We start from the raw sequence: 18,737 nt of genomic DNA, 5'->3' as shown, positions 1-18,737 counted from the left end.
GCAAAACCATGAAAATCCTTGTAAAAAAAATGACGCCTGTCCACGTGATTCTCTCTAATGAAACACACTTCGACGAACATTAAGAACCCAGTTTTGACCAGGATGCAGTGCACGCTGTGCAGCATTAGAAAACAATAGAAACCTCGCTATCATGTAACCAAAACAATAGCAGACGCGCAGAAAGCATTATGGTCAATACTCGGTCTTTAAGTTTGATTGTACGCAACTCCTCTATCCTGTCAGATCCGCCACTGTTGGTCGCCATGTTGTTCTCGGTTGTCCTCAGGAGTCCTTTTATTCTGTTTTCCCAGTGTCAAATTATATTTAAAAAAACACCAAGTTTTAAGAATCTACATTCAATTTCCAGGCACACAGAGCTTGAAGGCTTCGTTAAAGTGGATCCAAAAATAGTGGAAAGGCAGTACAACTACAGCAAGACAATGAAAGACCAAATCATGACACATGGAAGAAACGCCCTGGTCGCTGCCATTCTTCTCGGAATGATTCTTGGCGGAATAATAGCATGGAGGACCTGCAAAAAACAAACTATTCCCATTGTGCTTGGAGTTTTAATCGGAGGAGGAACTGCAGTCACCATTAGTGGGCTACCTTATCTCGTTTTGACAAGTGTGGCAAGAAGAGGAGTATATAGATGGGAAAGCCTACAAGAACGGATATCGAAGCTTAAAGCCCTGGATAAGATCATAGATAAGAAGGGCGAGGATTTGTATCCTGTTGCTCACATACTGCTGGATAGAATTATAAACAAGCGTACTAGTGTAAGGGATGGATCAGAGGCACTGATTGAACAGTGCCAGGAATACCAAGGAACATCGTCTTAACAGACGTGTTTAAAAGAAACATTAATATCACTGAACTCTTCCTACCCCTCCAAATTTTGGGTCTAAACCTAAGTAGCGGGAAGGAGAGTTTAAACAGAACTGCCCATAGGGCATGGAAGGGAGAAATTCTGGTCTTAACTACACAGAAAAGTGTATAAGGTCTTGTGTTACACTACCCAATATTTCCCTTTATAATAATACATGTACATGCCTGAAAAGACGGTATTTTTTATACGTGGCATGTTTTACGTTTGTGATTCTCGGTATAGCGGGCTGGCACTTCCCATAGCCTGTTCCAGGTGTTTATTTTCGCCTTTTCTCACAATCTGAGAAACTGGAACAGGAGAATCTTCCTGAAACTCAGGAACAGACTCATTTCCAGTTCTCCACCAACGCTTCGCGATTCGTGCTCATTCTTAGCTCTTCCACGCCATTTTGGCTTTCTCGTAGCGTTTATGAGATTGTCTGCAGTGCATGTGAGATAAGCATTCTCTGATTTTTCTTTCCGTGGTCGCTTCATATTATTGCATTTTATTTTTGATGGACAAAGAGAAGTAGTGTAAAGTGAAAGTATTTTAATCGTATTGCTGGTTTTCAGTGTCACGCAATTCAAAATAGATCAAAATAAAAATCAAAACCGGTCAATAGATAAAGTCCAGAATCTGGGAAATGAAAGAAGGTATATATGCAAAGACTCTCGCCAAAATTCTGGTCACAAGAATTTTTCTTACGCGAGATATGTAGAGAAAATTTTTTCCCAAATTTATAGATATTTGTATGGAGACGCCATGCTGGTGCCCATCCGTATGGGCACCAACATGGCGGCTGGAAACCAACAGAAACATCCTGCCACTGAGTTTTGCTACAAAACCGTTAATTTATCCCTCGAGGAACTCTAAAACATTAAAATAATACTTTTTTAAGACATGAACTGTTCAGATAGCCAAGTTCCCCGAAATAAGTCAGTTTTTTAACCATCATGACAGCTCTCTAGGCCGTCATGTAAATGCCGCGTCACGCAAAAGTTTGGAAATTCAAGCGTAGTGTATTACAAAACCACGAAACCATTCGAAGCGAAAATTTGTATGAATATTAGTTTTCAGCTGCTCTTATACATCATCAAAGTAAAATCTCAGGAAGATCAATAGTTTTGTAGTTCGAATTTAAGTGACGTCATGTGAAAACCAGCTATACATGCCACAAAGTACGATACACCACTCTACAATCAGTGTGAAGAGGACTGAAGAGAAGCGTACATACTCAGCAGCCGTCTAGGTTTTTTGAGACGGCCGCGTTAAATATTGCAGTCGTTAATTGTAACCATTAGGTAATCTGGTATAAAGAACTGTTTTTACTCATTCATTACAGTTTGTCATAATAAATATTTTTATCCCTAGTATATTTATGGAAACATTCACTTTCAAAAAATTACGAAATTTTTCATCGTATTAAACGCTAAAATTTACCACCAAAAATTAAACATGAAAGTCTTCTAGCATACGTGTTATGGTTTGCAAGCATACATTCCTAAACATTACATGATTCCTTTCGATATATAATCAATCGAAAGCGGTCTTAAGTCATTCTTTATGGTCTTTATGTTCCTTGCTCATGATAAGCAATTCGTATAGGCTTTTATAACGAAAGCGCCGGTGTAGTCCAAATGGTTAAAAAGATCCGTCGATAATCAAAAAGTAAAAAAAAAAAAAAATCAAATGTAACAGACGAACCTGTTAACAGTCAAAAGTTACTTTGACCACTGTAACTTTGCGTGGGATAGCGTTGGGGAAACTTAATCTCCTTTACTTAATATCAGCTAAGCTTCAAAGATTAGAAAGCGGGGCTGACGATAGTGCTAGGACGCACGACCTAGCTATTTGTCGATTGTTCAACGTTTTTTAAAAGGGCTTACACCCTGCCGAGTGAACTTGCAGCTAACAAAACGATGACTTAATTGTATTTGTCACGTATCTTTCACGTAACCTTTCTTCGATTGTACATATGGAGCATGCACAAAAACTGGTTTAAATAATCCGTACTTCCAGCCATTGAGAGCTGCAAGTACAAACTGTATGGTCCTTGGCTTAACGACAAGGGACACTGGTAAAGCGACTGAGAACCGCGTGTCCTTGTGGATTCCCCCGAGTTTGACTCTCATGGTATTGTCTTTGCAAACATTCGCGACTTCGATGCTCAATAAGCGAGTTTGCTTCTTGGAAACAACCAGCCTTTTTAAATATCGGATTGTGACCAATAGGCATTTGGATTCGAGAAAACGCGTGGTGCTTTTCATTCCGTAGTCTATAAAATGGCGCGTGCGGATTAGTTTTTCCACGGCCGATCCTCCGCGCTTCTCGTGTTTGTTTGAATGGTGCACCGCGCATGCGCAAAGCTGGACGTCCACGAGTCTATCGACGCAAGTTTTGTATTTACTGTAGAAGCTAAGTCGCGTGTATTTTATCAAGGTGATGCTGTGTTCGCGAACGCTTGAATGTTTAAGATGAACTTCAAATCGTTCTTTCGATTTTACGCCGTAAGCTGGTTCAACGACTAAAACTAACGTAGTAATGTAGTGTTTGCCGACAAGCTCCTGTCTCGGCCGCTCAATTGCTTTTCCTACATATCTGGCACAATTACCGAATCCACTATTGCGTTTTGCTTTTGTTCTACCCACTCCTCGCAAGTATTGCGTCTGTAGCATGTTATTGATTTGCCCGAGGGCAAACTCCGCTAGCCAAATCACATCAGTCGATTGAGGGCTCAGAAGCTTTGTCCAGCCCTGGCATCGACACTTGACATCAGAGGAAAGACCTTTTATATCTGCGCAAGTGCGATTTGGCGAGACAGGTTTAAACAATCCGCTGGCTTCGACATTTGCGCTTTCGTCGTCCGTCATTGCTGCAATAGATGTAAGTGTATGATGTAAGTCTGAAACCGTGACTAGGCGTTTCTGGTTTAGAATAAGCGCATTCATCCTATCCTTACCAAGCCGCTCTGCAACTTTGTGCGGAATTATCATAAAGAACATTGGGCTGTACACTTCTAAGCTGCCTGGAAGTGTCTCGATCGCGTAGTCCGTTGTCTTGCCCCCGTGATCTGAAAGAACAATGCTCAGCGTGTTGTCACTTCTTGCCATTTCCTCAAGGAACTTGGACAAAATAATATCATCACTTCGAATGCGTTTTCCAGAGGGTTCGTGCCCTGTATTGAGATGCGTGTATGCTAGTGCTGGCGCTACTTCTGGGTTTCGATCGACCAGCGAGAGAAACCTCCTAACGTAAAACAAAAGATATTCACTCATCGATCTTCCGTCCCAGCAATGATTATTTTTGTAGTTTCCACTAAAAGGATTTGTAGCACCGAGCTCCTTTAAGATATCACAGGAGAGCAAAGTTAGGCCTTTATTGTCCACGTACGGACTAGTTGCTTGTTCAAAACTTTCAAAGACGCGTTTAAATGCCTCCGTAAAGGGCTTCACTTTTTTCTTGTAATCGGGCGAGAAAAAACTTCCCCATTCATCGAACCAGCATAGGTCCTCGTGCATTAAAGTTTGGTAACCAAATTGTTTGAATATCTCAGTAAGCACATTGATACCGTTCACTCGCTTTGGATTTTTGCCATTGCTGCTAGTGCCTTGTAGGGATTTCCCCGCCATCATGAATTGGGCATTTAGAAGAGTGTACGCCGCATAACTTTGAACGAGCTCAAAATCGAGAACTGTGGCCTGGAAGCTAGAAGCTCTATAAATATCGCGAAGGGACTGGGCCGTCCGTGGCATGGACCGGTAAAAGTGGGATCTTGAAACAGAATCCTCGAGAACAATATTCACATTTATTTTCTTTGCTGAGCGCGTGGTTTTCTCTGCTGCGCGTTTTAAAATTGGCGGGAAAATGAGAGCCTGCTTGACTTTTGTCCTTCCCATTTTACACTTAAGAAGGCAAGAGTTAAAACCTTGGATTGAATTCTGTGTGACTATCCCGGGCAACTCCTGTTCCAGTTCGCCTACGCTGTGGAATTTAAGCCAGTTCTTTTCCTCGTCTGCGATCCCATATTCTGGATCAGAACAACCAAGGAGAATCGGCGATGATTTGGAACAAACGTCTCTCCAGCATGTCACTGACACCTTGTCTCTAGGACTGAACCGGGACTCGGAGAGAAACGTACAGATCGGTCGACTTGCTGGCTTTCTGCATCGAGGCGGCTCGGACGTCAGGTTGTACTCTCCAAAGTATTTGAAGGCCTTGTTACATTCTTCTTCTGTTTTCTTGTGCAACACACAGCTCATGTTAGGCGATGGGAATTTCCCTGAAGATTGTAATCCTTCGTACGAACACTGATGAGTGGCTGTAGAAGTTGAAGGGGCTCGAGCCTGCTCTGACGTTAGTTCTCTGGGATTTCTGTCGTCGTCGGACAACGTACGAAGCCGTTCCTCTAGTTCAACAGCTCTGTGTTTACTGAGGGTTACCGCTGCCTCCGTCATATCGTAGGCACCATGAATCAACAGGTGTTCAGGATAGGCTTCAAGGAGTGTCTTTTTATCTACAACGGAAAAAGCGGTCATGATGGCTACATAAGAGGCAAAGAAGTGTCGTCAGTCTTACAGGTTGAAAGTCAGGCTTAAGTTTCTTCCAGTCTAAGGAATTAATAGAGGCAGCGTAGCGAAGTCAGCTGTTAACTCCTGAGGCCCCAGAATGGGTCTGTGTATCCCATATCCCGTCAATTTTTGGCCTAAATATCTCGTGTCCCGTAAATTTCAACTTCAACAACTATCAATTTTCCTACTCGATATCAAGGAAAATTTGTTCTAAACTTGACTTATCCAGTTAATGTTTCCCCACAAATATCCCGTTTCCCGTGAATTTTTTTACCTTAATATCCTGCATTCCCCCCAAAACCCCTTGTGTGACTTGTCTGTGGAGCATGGAGCGAAAACATTAGCCCTAGATTTCACGGACTAGGGAAGAGAAGGATTGTTTGTATTGTAAAACAACTCACCGAAGGAAGACAGATCATATTTCTGGCGTAGAATTATGATAGATTCCAGGCCCCACTCGGGATTTCGGTAAAGAAATATCAGTGACATCACAGCAAGGCATAGCAGAGTAAAAAACAGTTGTTTCTGTAAAGAGATAATATAACCAATTTACTAAAGTGAATATTCGAGGTTAGTATCCCATCAGGTTGGTGCTTATTTAATGTTTTCCGTACCATAAGGATGAGATACTAGTTCAAGGCAGCGATTCGTGAGGAAACGATTCATGAGGTCGAAGACAGAATTAGCTGCCACCTGATAGAAATCAAGAGCGAATAAACTAACAGTTTTAGAAGAATTCTAACTAAAATTCCTTCAAGTAATGATTTTCAATAATTATTTCTGTACATATCAAGTAGTAATACGCTTAAAGGACATTACGCACAAACTAAATTATCATTTAAAACTTGCAGCTAAGTACTCACTTTCATTAATTTATTAACAATTTTGAATTCTTTAAAGCCACTAAACAAAACGCGAATTTCCTTCTTTTAGACTTCACGGGATTCAAATTTTTCTGTAATATTTCTAAATCCTTCCAAATTAAACTTCGGAAGAAACGAGAAAACGTCGCCATTTTGTAGACGACCTCTGCCCAGTTCTCACCAATGGTCGATAGTGTGCGACAGCTCAGCCAATCAGATTGCATCTAAATTAGTAGAATTATACTAAGCAGAAAATTTGATTTAATGATCTGTTCTAATAATTTGGCGAGTCGTGAAAAAATTGTTCTGCAGTTGACGATTTCCCGGCCGTTATTCTCAACAACCGGCTACTTAACAAGTTATATATATTGAAATTGTAAAGAGAAATTACACGTTGATCACTCTTGTAACTAAAGTAAAAGCAGAATAGTTAACCTCTTTAACGCCATAGTTCTTACTATTGATAGAAGACCCCTCGAGAAAAAGCATTCCTTCATCCTGTCACCTTCAAGAACATCAACGTTAGACTGCCACTCGTCCGGCCATGAGATGTTGTAAACAAAACTGGTGCTGGACCACGCGGCTATTGCACGGGGCACGTGCTGTTATACGGTGCGAGTCAGTCCTTGTCAGTCTTTAACCCCAGGCGGTTTGAGCAGCTTAATTAAGAACACAAACACCTTAACTTCAGACTGTGTGGGTCATGAACAAGGAACTAAATGCGACAGGCATCTCTTAAATTAACCCGAACAATTTAAAGAAAGGAAAAATTGACCGATCAGCGTGAAAAGACCAGAGCAGTACCTTTGTGGGTTCCTCATATACGTCGGTTATAAGTTAAGGCGTTTTGTGAAGCCGGTGTGTTGTGATCCGTGCAGCGATCGTTCAACGAATCGTTGTCTTATAACGAAACTATGGAATTAATCTCCCGAGCGAACAACAAAGAGATGTAAAGTTCTTATGAATAATCCCTTGATTTCTTAATGAATGGATCACTGAACACCACCTGCTCCCTGCTGTTGGTGTCTAGAATGCCTGCTTTTAAAAGGTTTCCGAACATATATCGATTACTATGGAATTTCGACGAACTCTTCCGGCGGTAGTTCAATGGAGAGTGTCCCTGCTTTGGAAAGGTTCCCGTAACTGGGAGGCGTCATGGTGAAGCGTCTACCTGCGGTTGTACAGGTCTGAACTTGTGGCTTTATTGACAACGCCATCAAGTAAATTTTCTTTTAAGCTCATTTTAGGGCTATTAACTAGCCAAAGGGGACATTTTACTGATGTAACATCAATTTCTCAGAACTCAGTGAGATTGCGCGAAATTTAGTAGAATCAGAAAAATAAACAACAGAGATCTACTGTTTAATATTCTCGTGTTTGAGTTAGGTTTTGTTGTTAGTGCACGCATGTTGGTCACCGGTCATTAGTCACTTGCAAAAAACTGGCTTGTTGCGTGAAATTTTCTCAAGAACTTAAAATTTCATTTTGCGATTTTTCACGACTTAATATTATATTTCGCGAACTTTTTAAACATGCGTCTCTTGTAATAAAGAAGCAGAGGGAAGCCAGAATATAGGCGCTTCATTCGACCAAGTTTCTGTTAAATTTCCGGAAATTTCCAGTGGACAATCGCGGTACACCCAAATTTTCTAAAATCCCTACCCGGGAATTCCCGTTCCATTTGTCCGGAGTCCTGAACTTTCGCTTGAATGGAAAGCGCCCTGGCAGGACCGTGAACACTTGGCAGTTTTTTTGTACGTTGTTTTTAAGTGACCATAGAAAGAAGACTCTTCCTATTAACAAGAGTATGTAGTGTTTTTACACTGCATACGATTTGCATTTTTACAGTGTACCACGCTAAGATGAGGCTTCGAATTCACTCCATAGTCATCCAAAAAAATGTAGAAAAAAGTGTCAAGTGTTCACGGTTCGATTGCCATTATATTACTGTAATATCTCGAAAATGTCGTCAACAGTAAGATTATTGTTTGTCCAAATTAGTTCCAAATCTTAGAGATTATTTTAATGTACTTTCTGGAAACGATACTCTCTGTGTTCTGAAGTTAAAGCATGTTAAACGCTGTGAAGTTGATGGAAGTGTACATGAGTGTCATACTGAGCTGAATAAGTTATGTTATTGGACCTTACTGGAGCCCTGATTAGTTCTGATTATGGACAAAACGTTAGCTACTGAGCTAGGTCTGATAAATGACTGTTTTAAGTGTTATAGCCAATACCTTATCACTTTTTAGATTTTTTATCCTGACTTCTTAAAACTTCTCAATTGTAAATTATTAGCCCTAGAAAAATATAGAAAGCTGGTTGTACAACTGCGAAATATTTTCGTTATCTGTGTTTCTGATCTTGTACTGTTCATGAAAAGGTTTCGTGTCGATACAGTGCTTTGTTTCAAAAGGCCTTGAAACTTACGATCACGTTAGTACAAAACAGTTGTCTTGCGCGCTTAAAATAATGAGGAGTTATTTCGAATCGCAGTTGTATAGCCATATTTAAATTACAAAAATACTAGCTAGTTCTCTTCCGTTGTCTTTGACTACCAAATGTTTCTTTACCAAGGGCGTAATATCTTTACACAGCTGATTTTGCAGAGTTACTTATACTCGTTAAATTGGAACGAGATATATAGAGAACATAGTGTTTTGTTACTAACACACTTTTAGAATAAATAACACCACAAAGCAAGTTTCCACACCACAAAGCAAATTTCACTCCTCATAGAAGTCTCCATCGAGCTCATAATCTAATTGTTTTAGCAGATCTCTTGCTTAAATTGTACTCAGCTAACCATTTCCAATTCTTTTCAGTACATTGTATTTAACTTTACGCTTTAGAAAAATCGCGCGGACTGAATTGTCGTTTGGAATTTACAGCTCTACAGCCTTTTCAAATGAGCCCAGTAACCGGGCTGGTAACCGGCCGAATTTTGATCAGGGAAATTTCTGCCGCCCGTTCGACCAGGATGAAATTCAAGATAATAACTATGCCTGATTTTGTCGCTAGGTTGCGAGAGCGAAGCTATTTTGTCAAACAAGTTTCGTCCCGGTCACTCGGGCTGGACTGTTCATATGGGAAAATTTTCATCCCGGTTACCGAGATCTCGGTCCCAAAAACCGAGATCTTAACCGGGCTAGCCCGGCAGTTTCCGTCCTTCTCCTTCCGTTTGCCCAATTTTCTTGTATTTTTTGCTGGACGGCTTTAGATCGCCCTTGGTTGTTGTTTAGACAAGAAACAACAAACACAGCAGTAGCTGTATGTTCGATGCTATTGACATTTCTGCAAGAAGTTACGCATGACATATCAGTCTGGCTCTAAAATTACTTCATCGCCGTCAAATAAATCATGATAGGACAGATAATCTGACTTTTTACTGAAGTCCACTTTGAATTCATTTATCTAATTTAAGAATTTTCAAAAGAATATTTCCAGCCTAAAGTCGTAGAAAAATAAGACTATTCAGCCTGAGCGGGAAAAACAATATTCTTATAGAAAAAGGAAAGTAGTGTACCATATATGGTTTTTTCCCCTGATTTAAGGGAAAGCCGGGATGGCGGCGTCCGGAGCATGCGCATGTTAGTTATCATGGACTGACTCCTGGCTCTCTCTTTGGCCGCCAGGGTTCATCCTCTAGAAAGAGTGCGCGGAGATTGGAGAGAGGTCAGGGACTGGACTATATGATGACGGGTCCGACTACACAGATGTAACGTTTCGTGCTCGCGGTATGACTCTCATACGACAGAGAGAGAGAAGAGAGTTCGAGTCCCAAAGTGAACAAGGATTATTTTTCATTTCTTCGTTTGTTTTTCTTGTTGTTATTTTTTGACGTGTACTGATCCCGGGGTACTGATATTACATACCAATTATGATTTCAATTCGGTCAATGGGTTGAAACCATTGACCGAAACGGCCATTAGTTGTACATGTATACACCGGATTTCAGACGTTTCGTGACTTGGTTACAACTTGTCAGGCTCTTTCGTCAACCTCAAGATCATATTCCAAAATACACGCCGCATCAAATCTTCCTTTCCATGAAAGATCGCTTGAACCGCTTTCAGAGGTCCAAAGTCATCTATAAAGCTGATTGCGGGGACTGTGATGAATTTTACGTTGGCAAAAACAAAAGGAAAACTCCAGGACAGAAAAACAGAACATTTCAAGGCCCTCGCTAAAAGTGACCACTCATCAGCCATTGCTGATCATGTAAAAACTACTGGTCACAACATAAAATGGGATTATTTTGACATTTCAGAACGTCCGGAAAAACTGACTTTCTTTGCAAAACTTAAAGACACTCTGTTCATTCAAGAGCTAAAGCCTTCTCTTAATGTCAATGTCAGTAGAGAAGTTGTAGCTGTTACTCTTCAGGTTAACGTACTGCTGCAGATCATTTTTCTCAGTCGAGGTTCCAGATTTCTAATATTTACGATATATAGTTTTCATGTCTGACTTTGAAAATGTATGTAAACTAGCATAGGAAACGTCAATTTCTGTATTAAAATGGGTTGGAATACAATGTTAATCACCGCTGTTTGCGTTACAGTATTCTTAATCAAGTTACAATGGCCTAAGAACAAGAGTTTATACAATAATAGACATAATCGTACCTATAACAGAACTCTCGATCGTGATTGGTACTCCGCGCGCCTATTTGTCACGTAATCGGCGTGCGATCACGTGGGTGTCCAATTACAGGTATCCAATTTGAACTTGTTGTAATTGGATACCTGTAATTGGATACCCACGTGATTCGCACGTCAATTACACGCGCTTTAATGGCTTCCTTCGCAATGTTTCCTACAGTTTTCAGAACTTATGAAAAGCGCTACAGAAGTTTTCGCTCAAAAGAAGTTCTTAACCTTAAAAGACATTTTAAATTTCGAAATTTGTTATAGGTACGATTAATTAGTAATTGGACCTCGTGTCGTACAATTCAGGGAGTAATTGTGCTTGTAATTTCAAATCGGCCTCGCGCTTCGCGCTCGTCCGATTTTGAAATTACTCGCGCGATTACTCCCTGAATTGTACTCCACTCGGTCCAATAACTATTACTAATTTAATATAGACATAATAATAATAATAATAATGATGATGATGATAATGATAATGATAATTATAATAATAAACAACGATAATAAATTTTATTCTTCATTAAAACTTTACGTGATAATTATTTACAGCACAAAACTATTTACAATAACACTTCTAATAAAGTCAAGGCAAAATGTAGTTAACAGACATGAATGAAATTGAGAAGAGCTGGAAATTGGAATGACTTGTTTAAAATGTCACAGAAGGTAAGAAAAGTATCTGTGGTTTGTGTCATCGATTATACGCGAGAAGTAATCAAAAACAAAAGAAAATAACTCTCACATTTACAGTACACATTCTACTAATTATGGAATGTTACTCGTCTTCGCTTCAATACTGCTAATAGTAAAGATAGAAAACTGATAGAGAATACATTAAAAACAATAATAATAGTAATAATAATAATAATAATAGCGATAACGATATCGATGATAATGTAATGATAATGATAATGATAATGGTAATGCTTATGCTAATGCTAATGCTAATGCTAATGCTAATGCTAATGCTAATACTAATGCTAATGCTAATGATGACGATAATAAAATTATTCACACAGGGCTAAATCCACTAATTGACCATGGCGCTTTACATTAAGGATTATTAAAGAGCTAAAAGAAAGGAAATAAAGGGAAAAAAATAATAAAGATAAACTTAATTAAAACACCTCCTTGGTCAGCTTACCCATTTGACCGGGTTCCTGCCGTACACGACCACCCAAAGAGAAATCAAAGAATATCGCAAAATTGATGAGCCGTTTTACTTTTCGAGTGATTAAAGCCTTCAGTAGATTGAAATTTTTAAGATTCGAAACGGACAGGAGAATTGCGAAGAATTCGAACGCTACGTTTCGTTGCGGTACTGTAAATAAACATGATATGGAACGGCGAAATTATGGAAACAAGTACGTTGATAAAAAAAAAAAAAAAAAAATAGAGAAAAAAACATTACGCTCACTCGTGCTAGAAATGGATCCCACGACCTACAAATTACAAAGCACTAACCCTATCTAAGTCACCACGTAGTTCTAATTATAAACTTGTGTAATAAAATAGGTGGAAAAAGCGTTTATGAAATGATGCCTCACGGACTGACTCTGCCCGAGCATGAATAGTGTTATTATTGATCCACCACGGCGCGCCTGGGTTAAGCAGTCACTGATATCGGCTTAGAAAAGGAAAAACAGAAGGAGGTCGTTAGAAATCTTTGAAACGCGGTGCTTTTCCCGGGGGGGGGGGGGGGGGACTCCTATATAAAAAGGACGGTTTGCTCGTCAGAAATTCTGAAAAGAGCCCTAAGAAGTACCAAGATCCTGTTTTGTGGAGCGTGGTTTGAAATGTTTTTCTCCCCTAAGAGTTACCAATTCTTACGAAACACATTATCTCCTGTCACATTTTTTCGGCTCAATACCCTAAAAGGTACCGCGAAAGCTCCTGCTGTGGACTTTTGATGCAAAACGCCCTAAGAGGAACAAAACTGCTTTTTTTAACCCCTAAACGTTACGACGAGCTCCCCAGTCCTATTGATATGGGAGTCCCCTCCCCCCGGGTGCTCTCCTTGTGGTATAGAAATGTTCTTAGACAAGGGTGCCGTACGAGGAAGTAACTCCGACAATGCTTTCCGTGCTGGCAGAGTGCTTCACTTCTAAGCCTGATCTCTGAAAAGATATGAAAGAAAGTTCACTTGAAAAAAAGCAAATTCAATCGAAGCACACATCTAAAATTGCACTCAAAACCTACCGATTTTTCCACGCACTAATCGAAGACGAGTTAGTCATGAAAGATATACAACCTTTATATTGATGGAGCGTTTGATATCTCGTTGTCAAACCGAGGCAATCTGAACGGGGAAATTGCGCAAAGTCGAAGACGAAGGAGCCACGGTCTCACATCTCCTTATGTATTTTGTTACCATTACATTTTGGGCCATTTAACAATGCCTTCACTTTTCTAACTTCGCTTTACTCCTCTGTAGCTCGATAAATCTGATAAATGGTGGCTTTACACAGGACGCAGAAAAGAATCCCATTCTTTTCTGCGCCCTGCGCGTATCGAATGGTCTTTGCGAGCATTTACAAGCATGTGAGCAGTGCCTTTATTTTTACGAGCACGAGGAGTGATCAAATTTGCCATGCGAGCAGCGAGCACTTAAGACTTGCCTCAAGTCCACCTTTTCTTAATCCTTGACTTACTTATCTCCCTCGAGCGAAGCAAGAGTGTAATCTTCGCGCGACGAAAACCTTCGCCTAGTCTCGCGAAGCGAGGGGCAGATTGAGCGACGAATGCGCGAGCGCGAGCGACGAAGTCGCGAGAGGTCGGCGAAACTAACAATGGAAATATTATTGGAAAGGACTTTTAGAAAGTCTACGAGCACTTTAGAAAATACCTGATGACGAGCAGCGAGCACTTCGTAAATTTAACGCACGCAACCGGACAAATATAGCACACGAAACCGATATGATAATAATTGTACTGCCAAAACCTATTTTCACTTTTTCAGTTCCACTCAGATCGTTTCAATTTCTAAGCTCAATTTAAATCCCACACAGTTATTTTTCTTTAGTTGCGATTAATTTGACAGCAAAACTATAAATAATTCTGTAATTAATATTTTAGCGACAGTGGACACACTGTAACAACTAACATTATTGCAAAAGTTGCAGTCGCAGAAAGCCGTTATTTGAAACCCTTTCAATCCAAAGCAAAACTAAAACGAAATGTGAATTAATACGTACCGTGTTTCCTGAGTCAAAATTTGCTTGTTTTGCTGGTATTTACGCTCAGCTAGGGCTACCTGCCTTATAAACACGTCCATGAAAAAGAGAGAGAGAGAGAGAGAGAGAGAGAGAGAGAGAGAGAGAGAGAGAGAGAGAGAGAGAGAGAGAGAGAGAGAGAGAGAGAGAGAGAGAGAGAGAGAGAGAGAGAGAGAGAGAGAGAGAGAGAGAGAGAGAGAGAGAGAGATGTCGGATCGTTTCCCAAATGTCCTCGTTCCTTTTGCCACTTTTCGTTAAATCTGTTTAAGTCTTAGATATTATATCATTTCATTGTCGCTCCATGGCGTAAAAGCATTTAGAAGTTGAACTGCAATTTCCCAGTCAATATAAAATTGAAAAACAGCAACGTTGTTGGATTTTGAAACAGAGTTGAAAAATTAAAGGTAAACGGTCCAAACTGTTCTCTCACAATAAGACACTTGACTGAGACATGGAAGGGAATGACTAAGTTAAATTTATCAATGTTTCAAAATCCGTGAAATCCGTCTTAGTAAAAAGTTTCACTTAACTGCCTACCAGCACTGGAAGTTTCCACCGAGGGTTTTTCCTAATAAGGGCGGAAAGGACGGATTTCGCGGATTTCGCGGATTTCGCGGATTTTTTTAATTGGTTTTATTTAATTCTTCTCTTTAAGACTGTCAGTAAAATATTATTAATAATGTATTATAATATTGTTTATATTATACTTACAGTTTTAAAGAGAAGATTTAAATTAAATTAAAAAATCCGCAAATTCCGTAAAATCCGTCCTTTCCGCCATTAATAGGAAAAACCTTCGGTGGAAACTTCCAGCACTGGGAGGCAGTTGGATGAAACGTTCTTGTAATCACGGCGGAAAGGACGGATTTCACCGATTTTGCGAAAATGTTCAGACTTGTTTTAATATCTCTTTGTAAAACTAAAGCATAACGTTTTGCGCTTTTATCCTTTGGCCTTTGAAATACAAGATTTTACTTATCTCTGGTTTCTATATTCTGTTTCAACTGTTTTCATTGAGCCACATCCCACATTTGCGGTGACATAGAAGATGTTACATCTTTCTCCAAAAGCCAGTGACACTTATACGTCGCTTTCCTACCTTCCCCAACATCAAGATGAGAACTGTCTCAGTTTATTTATTCTTGTTTGTGTTTTTAACATGAGTCGTGATAATTGTGTGATACACGATGAAAACACGCCGCTGTAGATAATATTTTCTCAACTCTTTTCGCTTGCCTCATTAGTTATGGTTGATGTTGTTGATAGCCCCTACTGGGACCATGTGTAGACATCATTTCCTAAATTCCTCTCACACGAATTTACCGTCACTGTGGCTTGTTAATCGAGTTTATTGTTTGGTGTAAAATAACTGTTGATTGCTGACCAGTGCGACAAAAAATGGCATCGACATGAAAATTACGTGGCAAGAAAAGTCGTCTAGAAAACTCAATGGAAAGCATCAGCAACATGCACCTGAGACGGATGAGGAGCAGAGTGTTTTCATCACTCAGCAGTGTAATGGAGTGGATGAGACGGAAGAGGTACAGAGTATTTTCATCACTCCTCTTCCGAGCACAAGTGGTGCGTCTGTGCCTCATTCAAGCTTCGACGACTGTGCAGTCTCTGCTGAACTACTCCGAGCTAGTACTTCTAACAAGAAGAAGCGAAAGAGGCAACCCAGCAGTCAACAAGCAGTCAAAAAATCCCAGAACGTTCTAACTCGATACTTTACTAGTCAAAAGTAAAAGCGGTTTTTTTTCCTCGTAAGATAGGCCGTAGGGTGGTCTTTTTCAGTAGTTTGATAATTTTCCACATCAAGTAAATAGAATTAGGCACTCAGAACGCTACATGTACCTACGATAACTCGTTACAAGAATAGACTTTTGTGTCCAAGAAATTAGAGTTTATTACAGTTTGATCATTTATAAAACGCGTTCCATAGATGTGTTAACAGGCTAGCTGTTTGTCGAATTGCGATAATTAAATGGTCCAGTTTCCTCTGCATTTTAGTTGGTGTGCATTTGTTGTTTTTTGCTAGTTGAATTGCTAACCGAGTGGCATTTTCATTCCAGCCCTTTTCTTTAGAGAGTCCGCTGTTCTTCCGTCTTGAAATCGGAAATCGTCATCTCTCAAAATAGCAGTCCACTGTCCAAACCCGTGCTTAGTTATCCCTTCCTTTAGAAAATCGTCCTCTTCTTTTGTGAATTTCAAAACATGACGAATGTTCCTCTGAGAGCGCAAGATTCTTTTAGGCAGGGCGTCCTTATTGGGGGAGGAGTTGATATTTTGCACTCTTCCAACTGAAGGCCCGGCGTCGGAAGTTGAATCTCCGAGTCTTGCGTGGACGTCCTCGTCCACCTCTGAACCCTTGGCACCTTGAAGTTTTTGCAGGCACTCGTGACCCTTCAAAGCAACTTCACGGGATCGTTGCTTTTGATAGTGAACTTTGGCAACAGCAGAGCTGTGTTTTTGGTCTTCCGACAAAATCCTCTGCTCCTCGCTAGTGAGCTCATTGAGGCTCTGCGTTTCAACAATTTGGCGATAACGCGTGGGATGGATGTACCTTCCAATTGCATCAAACACCAGTTTGCTCATGATCTCCCCCAATTTACCATGTTGGCCTCCATTTCTGTTGACGAGAACGAAATCGCACTGGGGTTTAAGCAAAGGTCTGACGTTCGAGATGTAGCCATTGACAACTTGCATGTTTGCATCGGTCAGAATCAAAGAATCAAATCCATACTTTCCACCAGTCTTGAACGTTTTCTGATCAATTAATCCACCCTTTTCCTTAGCTGTAGCAGTCATGTCCACCGTCAAATATTGATAAGTCATGGGACGCGACCCCTTCACTTTGATGAACAGATACATGGCAACGAATTTCGTGGCAAATGTCAAGTCTGAAGGGTTAACTTGAGCTGGACTCGATTTGCAAATCTTCACGGTATTCTCGTAACGCGGCAGATGAAATTTCACCGCCTCCAACAACTCCTCCATTGTTGCCCAATGACCTCTCGCTTCTAGTGTTTCGATGCCTAAATCTTGTGTCCACTGCAATCTCATCATCTTAGCAACCGTCTTTCGCGCTCTTTTGAGGTACAGCTCTGTTGCAGAGATCTTTCGAAAGACTGCCTCTGATGCGCCATGAAGCTTTCTGAAGTCGATCATTTCAGAAATGGCATCTATGTAGCCTAAACGTCCACCATGTCCAAGCTTGCATTCGTCTTGTAAGCAGTCGATAAACTTGAACAACAAATTTGGAGAACACAAACTAAAGTCCACCACGTCAAAAGTCAACTCTTCCTCGTCTTCACAACAAAATCTAAGAAACTTGAAGCATCTTGTCACTATTCGTTGAGCTGCGCGATCTTTCTTGCAACCGCCACCACTTCCAGTCAACCATCTCGTGAATACTTCGCCAATGTCACACGACAAATGAAAATGAGGGAAGTAACTTTCCGGCATGTTTTGTAGTCTCACTTGTTTGATCTTGAATTGTGTTCACCATTGGAACATTTCTTGCTACCTTTAGCGAATCTGTGATTTCTTTCGAATTGGGCTTTTCATCGAAATAAAAGAACCAACTGTGCTTGGTATTAACATGTTTTCTGCACCCTCTTTGACTTTGAAATCCACCAAGGTCACACTCTTGTATTGGGCAGTGATACAAGCTGTCGGTTTCATCCTTTTCCAAGTGAAGCCGTTTTGGTTTGGGTGATGCTCCATCGATATCCGACCAATTGACCTTGCACTTCTTGCTCATTTTGCCTTTTGAAGAGCATTTGGCCAACACGATCTCCTTTAAATCTGACCCATGGCCAAGGAGCCGTTGACAAGCAAAGGAACTGCATATATGTTTGTATTTGCCAAGTCATGCCCTTACTTGCCCGCCCTCATTACTATTGTGCAAAATTCATGACAGTGACATGCAACCAAACTTGCCCAAGCAGGTCTGAGCGCGCCCTATTGTTTGCCTTACAAAGTACACCTCCATTTGGGAACAAAATAGGAATGCGCAGAGAAATGGTCTGAAATCTGGTCCCAAATGACCAATTTGAGAACAATATGTTCCGTTCACAGAGAGGAACTCAGAAGAAAAGGTCCTAAATTATCAATTTGGGAACAGTATGTTCCATTTACAGATAAGAACTCGGAACAAAACAGTCCTATATTTCGTAATAATTGGCCAATTTGGGAACAAACTGTTCCATTCACAGACGGGAATTCGGAGCAAAAATATCAATTTGGGAACGGTATGTTCCATTGGCAGATGAGAATTCGGAACAAAACAGTCCTAAATGACCAATTTGGGAACAATGTGTTCCATCAACAGATAGAAACTCGGAACAAAACAGTCCTAAATGACCAATTTGGGAACAATGTGTTCCATTTACAGATAGCAACTCGGAACAAAACAGTCCTAAATGACCAACTTGAGAACAATGTGTTTCATCAACAGATAGAAACTCGGAACAAAACAGTCCTAAATGACTAATTTGGGAACAATTTGTTCCATCAACAGATAGAAACTCGGAACAAAACAGTCCTAAATGACCAATTTGGGAACAATGTGTTCC

General features: G+C 40.4%; 3 protein-coding genes across 3 annotated transcripts in view; 1 reads left to right on the top strand and 2 right to left on the bottom strand.

Annotated features, from left to right (window-relative positions):
* LOC110061643 (uncharacterized) overlaps positions 1–2,558 on the top strand; it is a 9,971-nt gene extending 7,413 nt beyond the window's left edge. Inside the window, exons 3-4 of the mRNA XM_089289935.1 lie at positions 368–1,423; positions 2,031–2,558. Coding sequence (XP_089146061.1) covers positions 368–842 — 475 coding nt within the window. The 3' untranslated portion in view covers positions 843–1,423; positions 2,031–2,558. The remainder of the gene's footprint in view (positions 1–367; positions 1,424–2,030) is intronic.
* LOC110061634 (uncharacterized) lies at positions 2,347–5,539 on the bottom strand. The gene has a single exon (XM_020768467.2). The coding sequence runs from the start codon at positions 5,401–5,403 to the stop codon at positions 2,806–2,808; it is 2,598 nt and encodes an 865-aa protein (XP_020624126.2). The 5' UTR covers positions 5,404–5,539; the 3' UTR covers positions 2,347–2,805.
* Positions 5,540–16,164: 10,625 nt separating this feature from the next.
* Positions 16,165–18,197, bottom strand: LOC149112182 (uncharacterized). Its single transcript, XM_089290679.1, has one exon. It carries the CDS (start codon positions 17,623–17,625, stop codon positions 16,207–16,209), a length of 1,419 nt encoding a protein of 472 aa, XP_089146805.1. The 5' UTR covers positions 17,626–18,197; the 3' UTR covers positions 16,165–16,206.
* Between the last annotated feature and the right edge of the window lie 540 nt (positions 18,198–18,737).

The sequence above is a fragment of the Orbicella faveolata genome, unplaced genomic scaffold, assembly GCF_042242905.1.
Source record: "Orbicella faveolata isolate gen_17 unplaced genomic scaffold, um_ofav_v1 contig_2, whole genome shotgun sequence".
NCBI classification, from domain to species: Eukaryota; Metazoa; Cnidaria; class Anthozoa; order Scleractinia; family Merulinidae; genus Orbicella; species Orbicella faveolata.
Note: the sequence above shows the minus strand (reverse complement) of the source record. Positions and strands in the feature narration are given on the sequence as shown.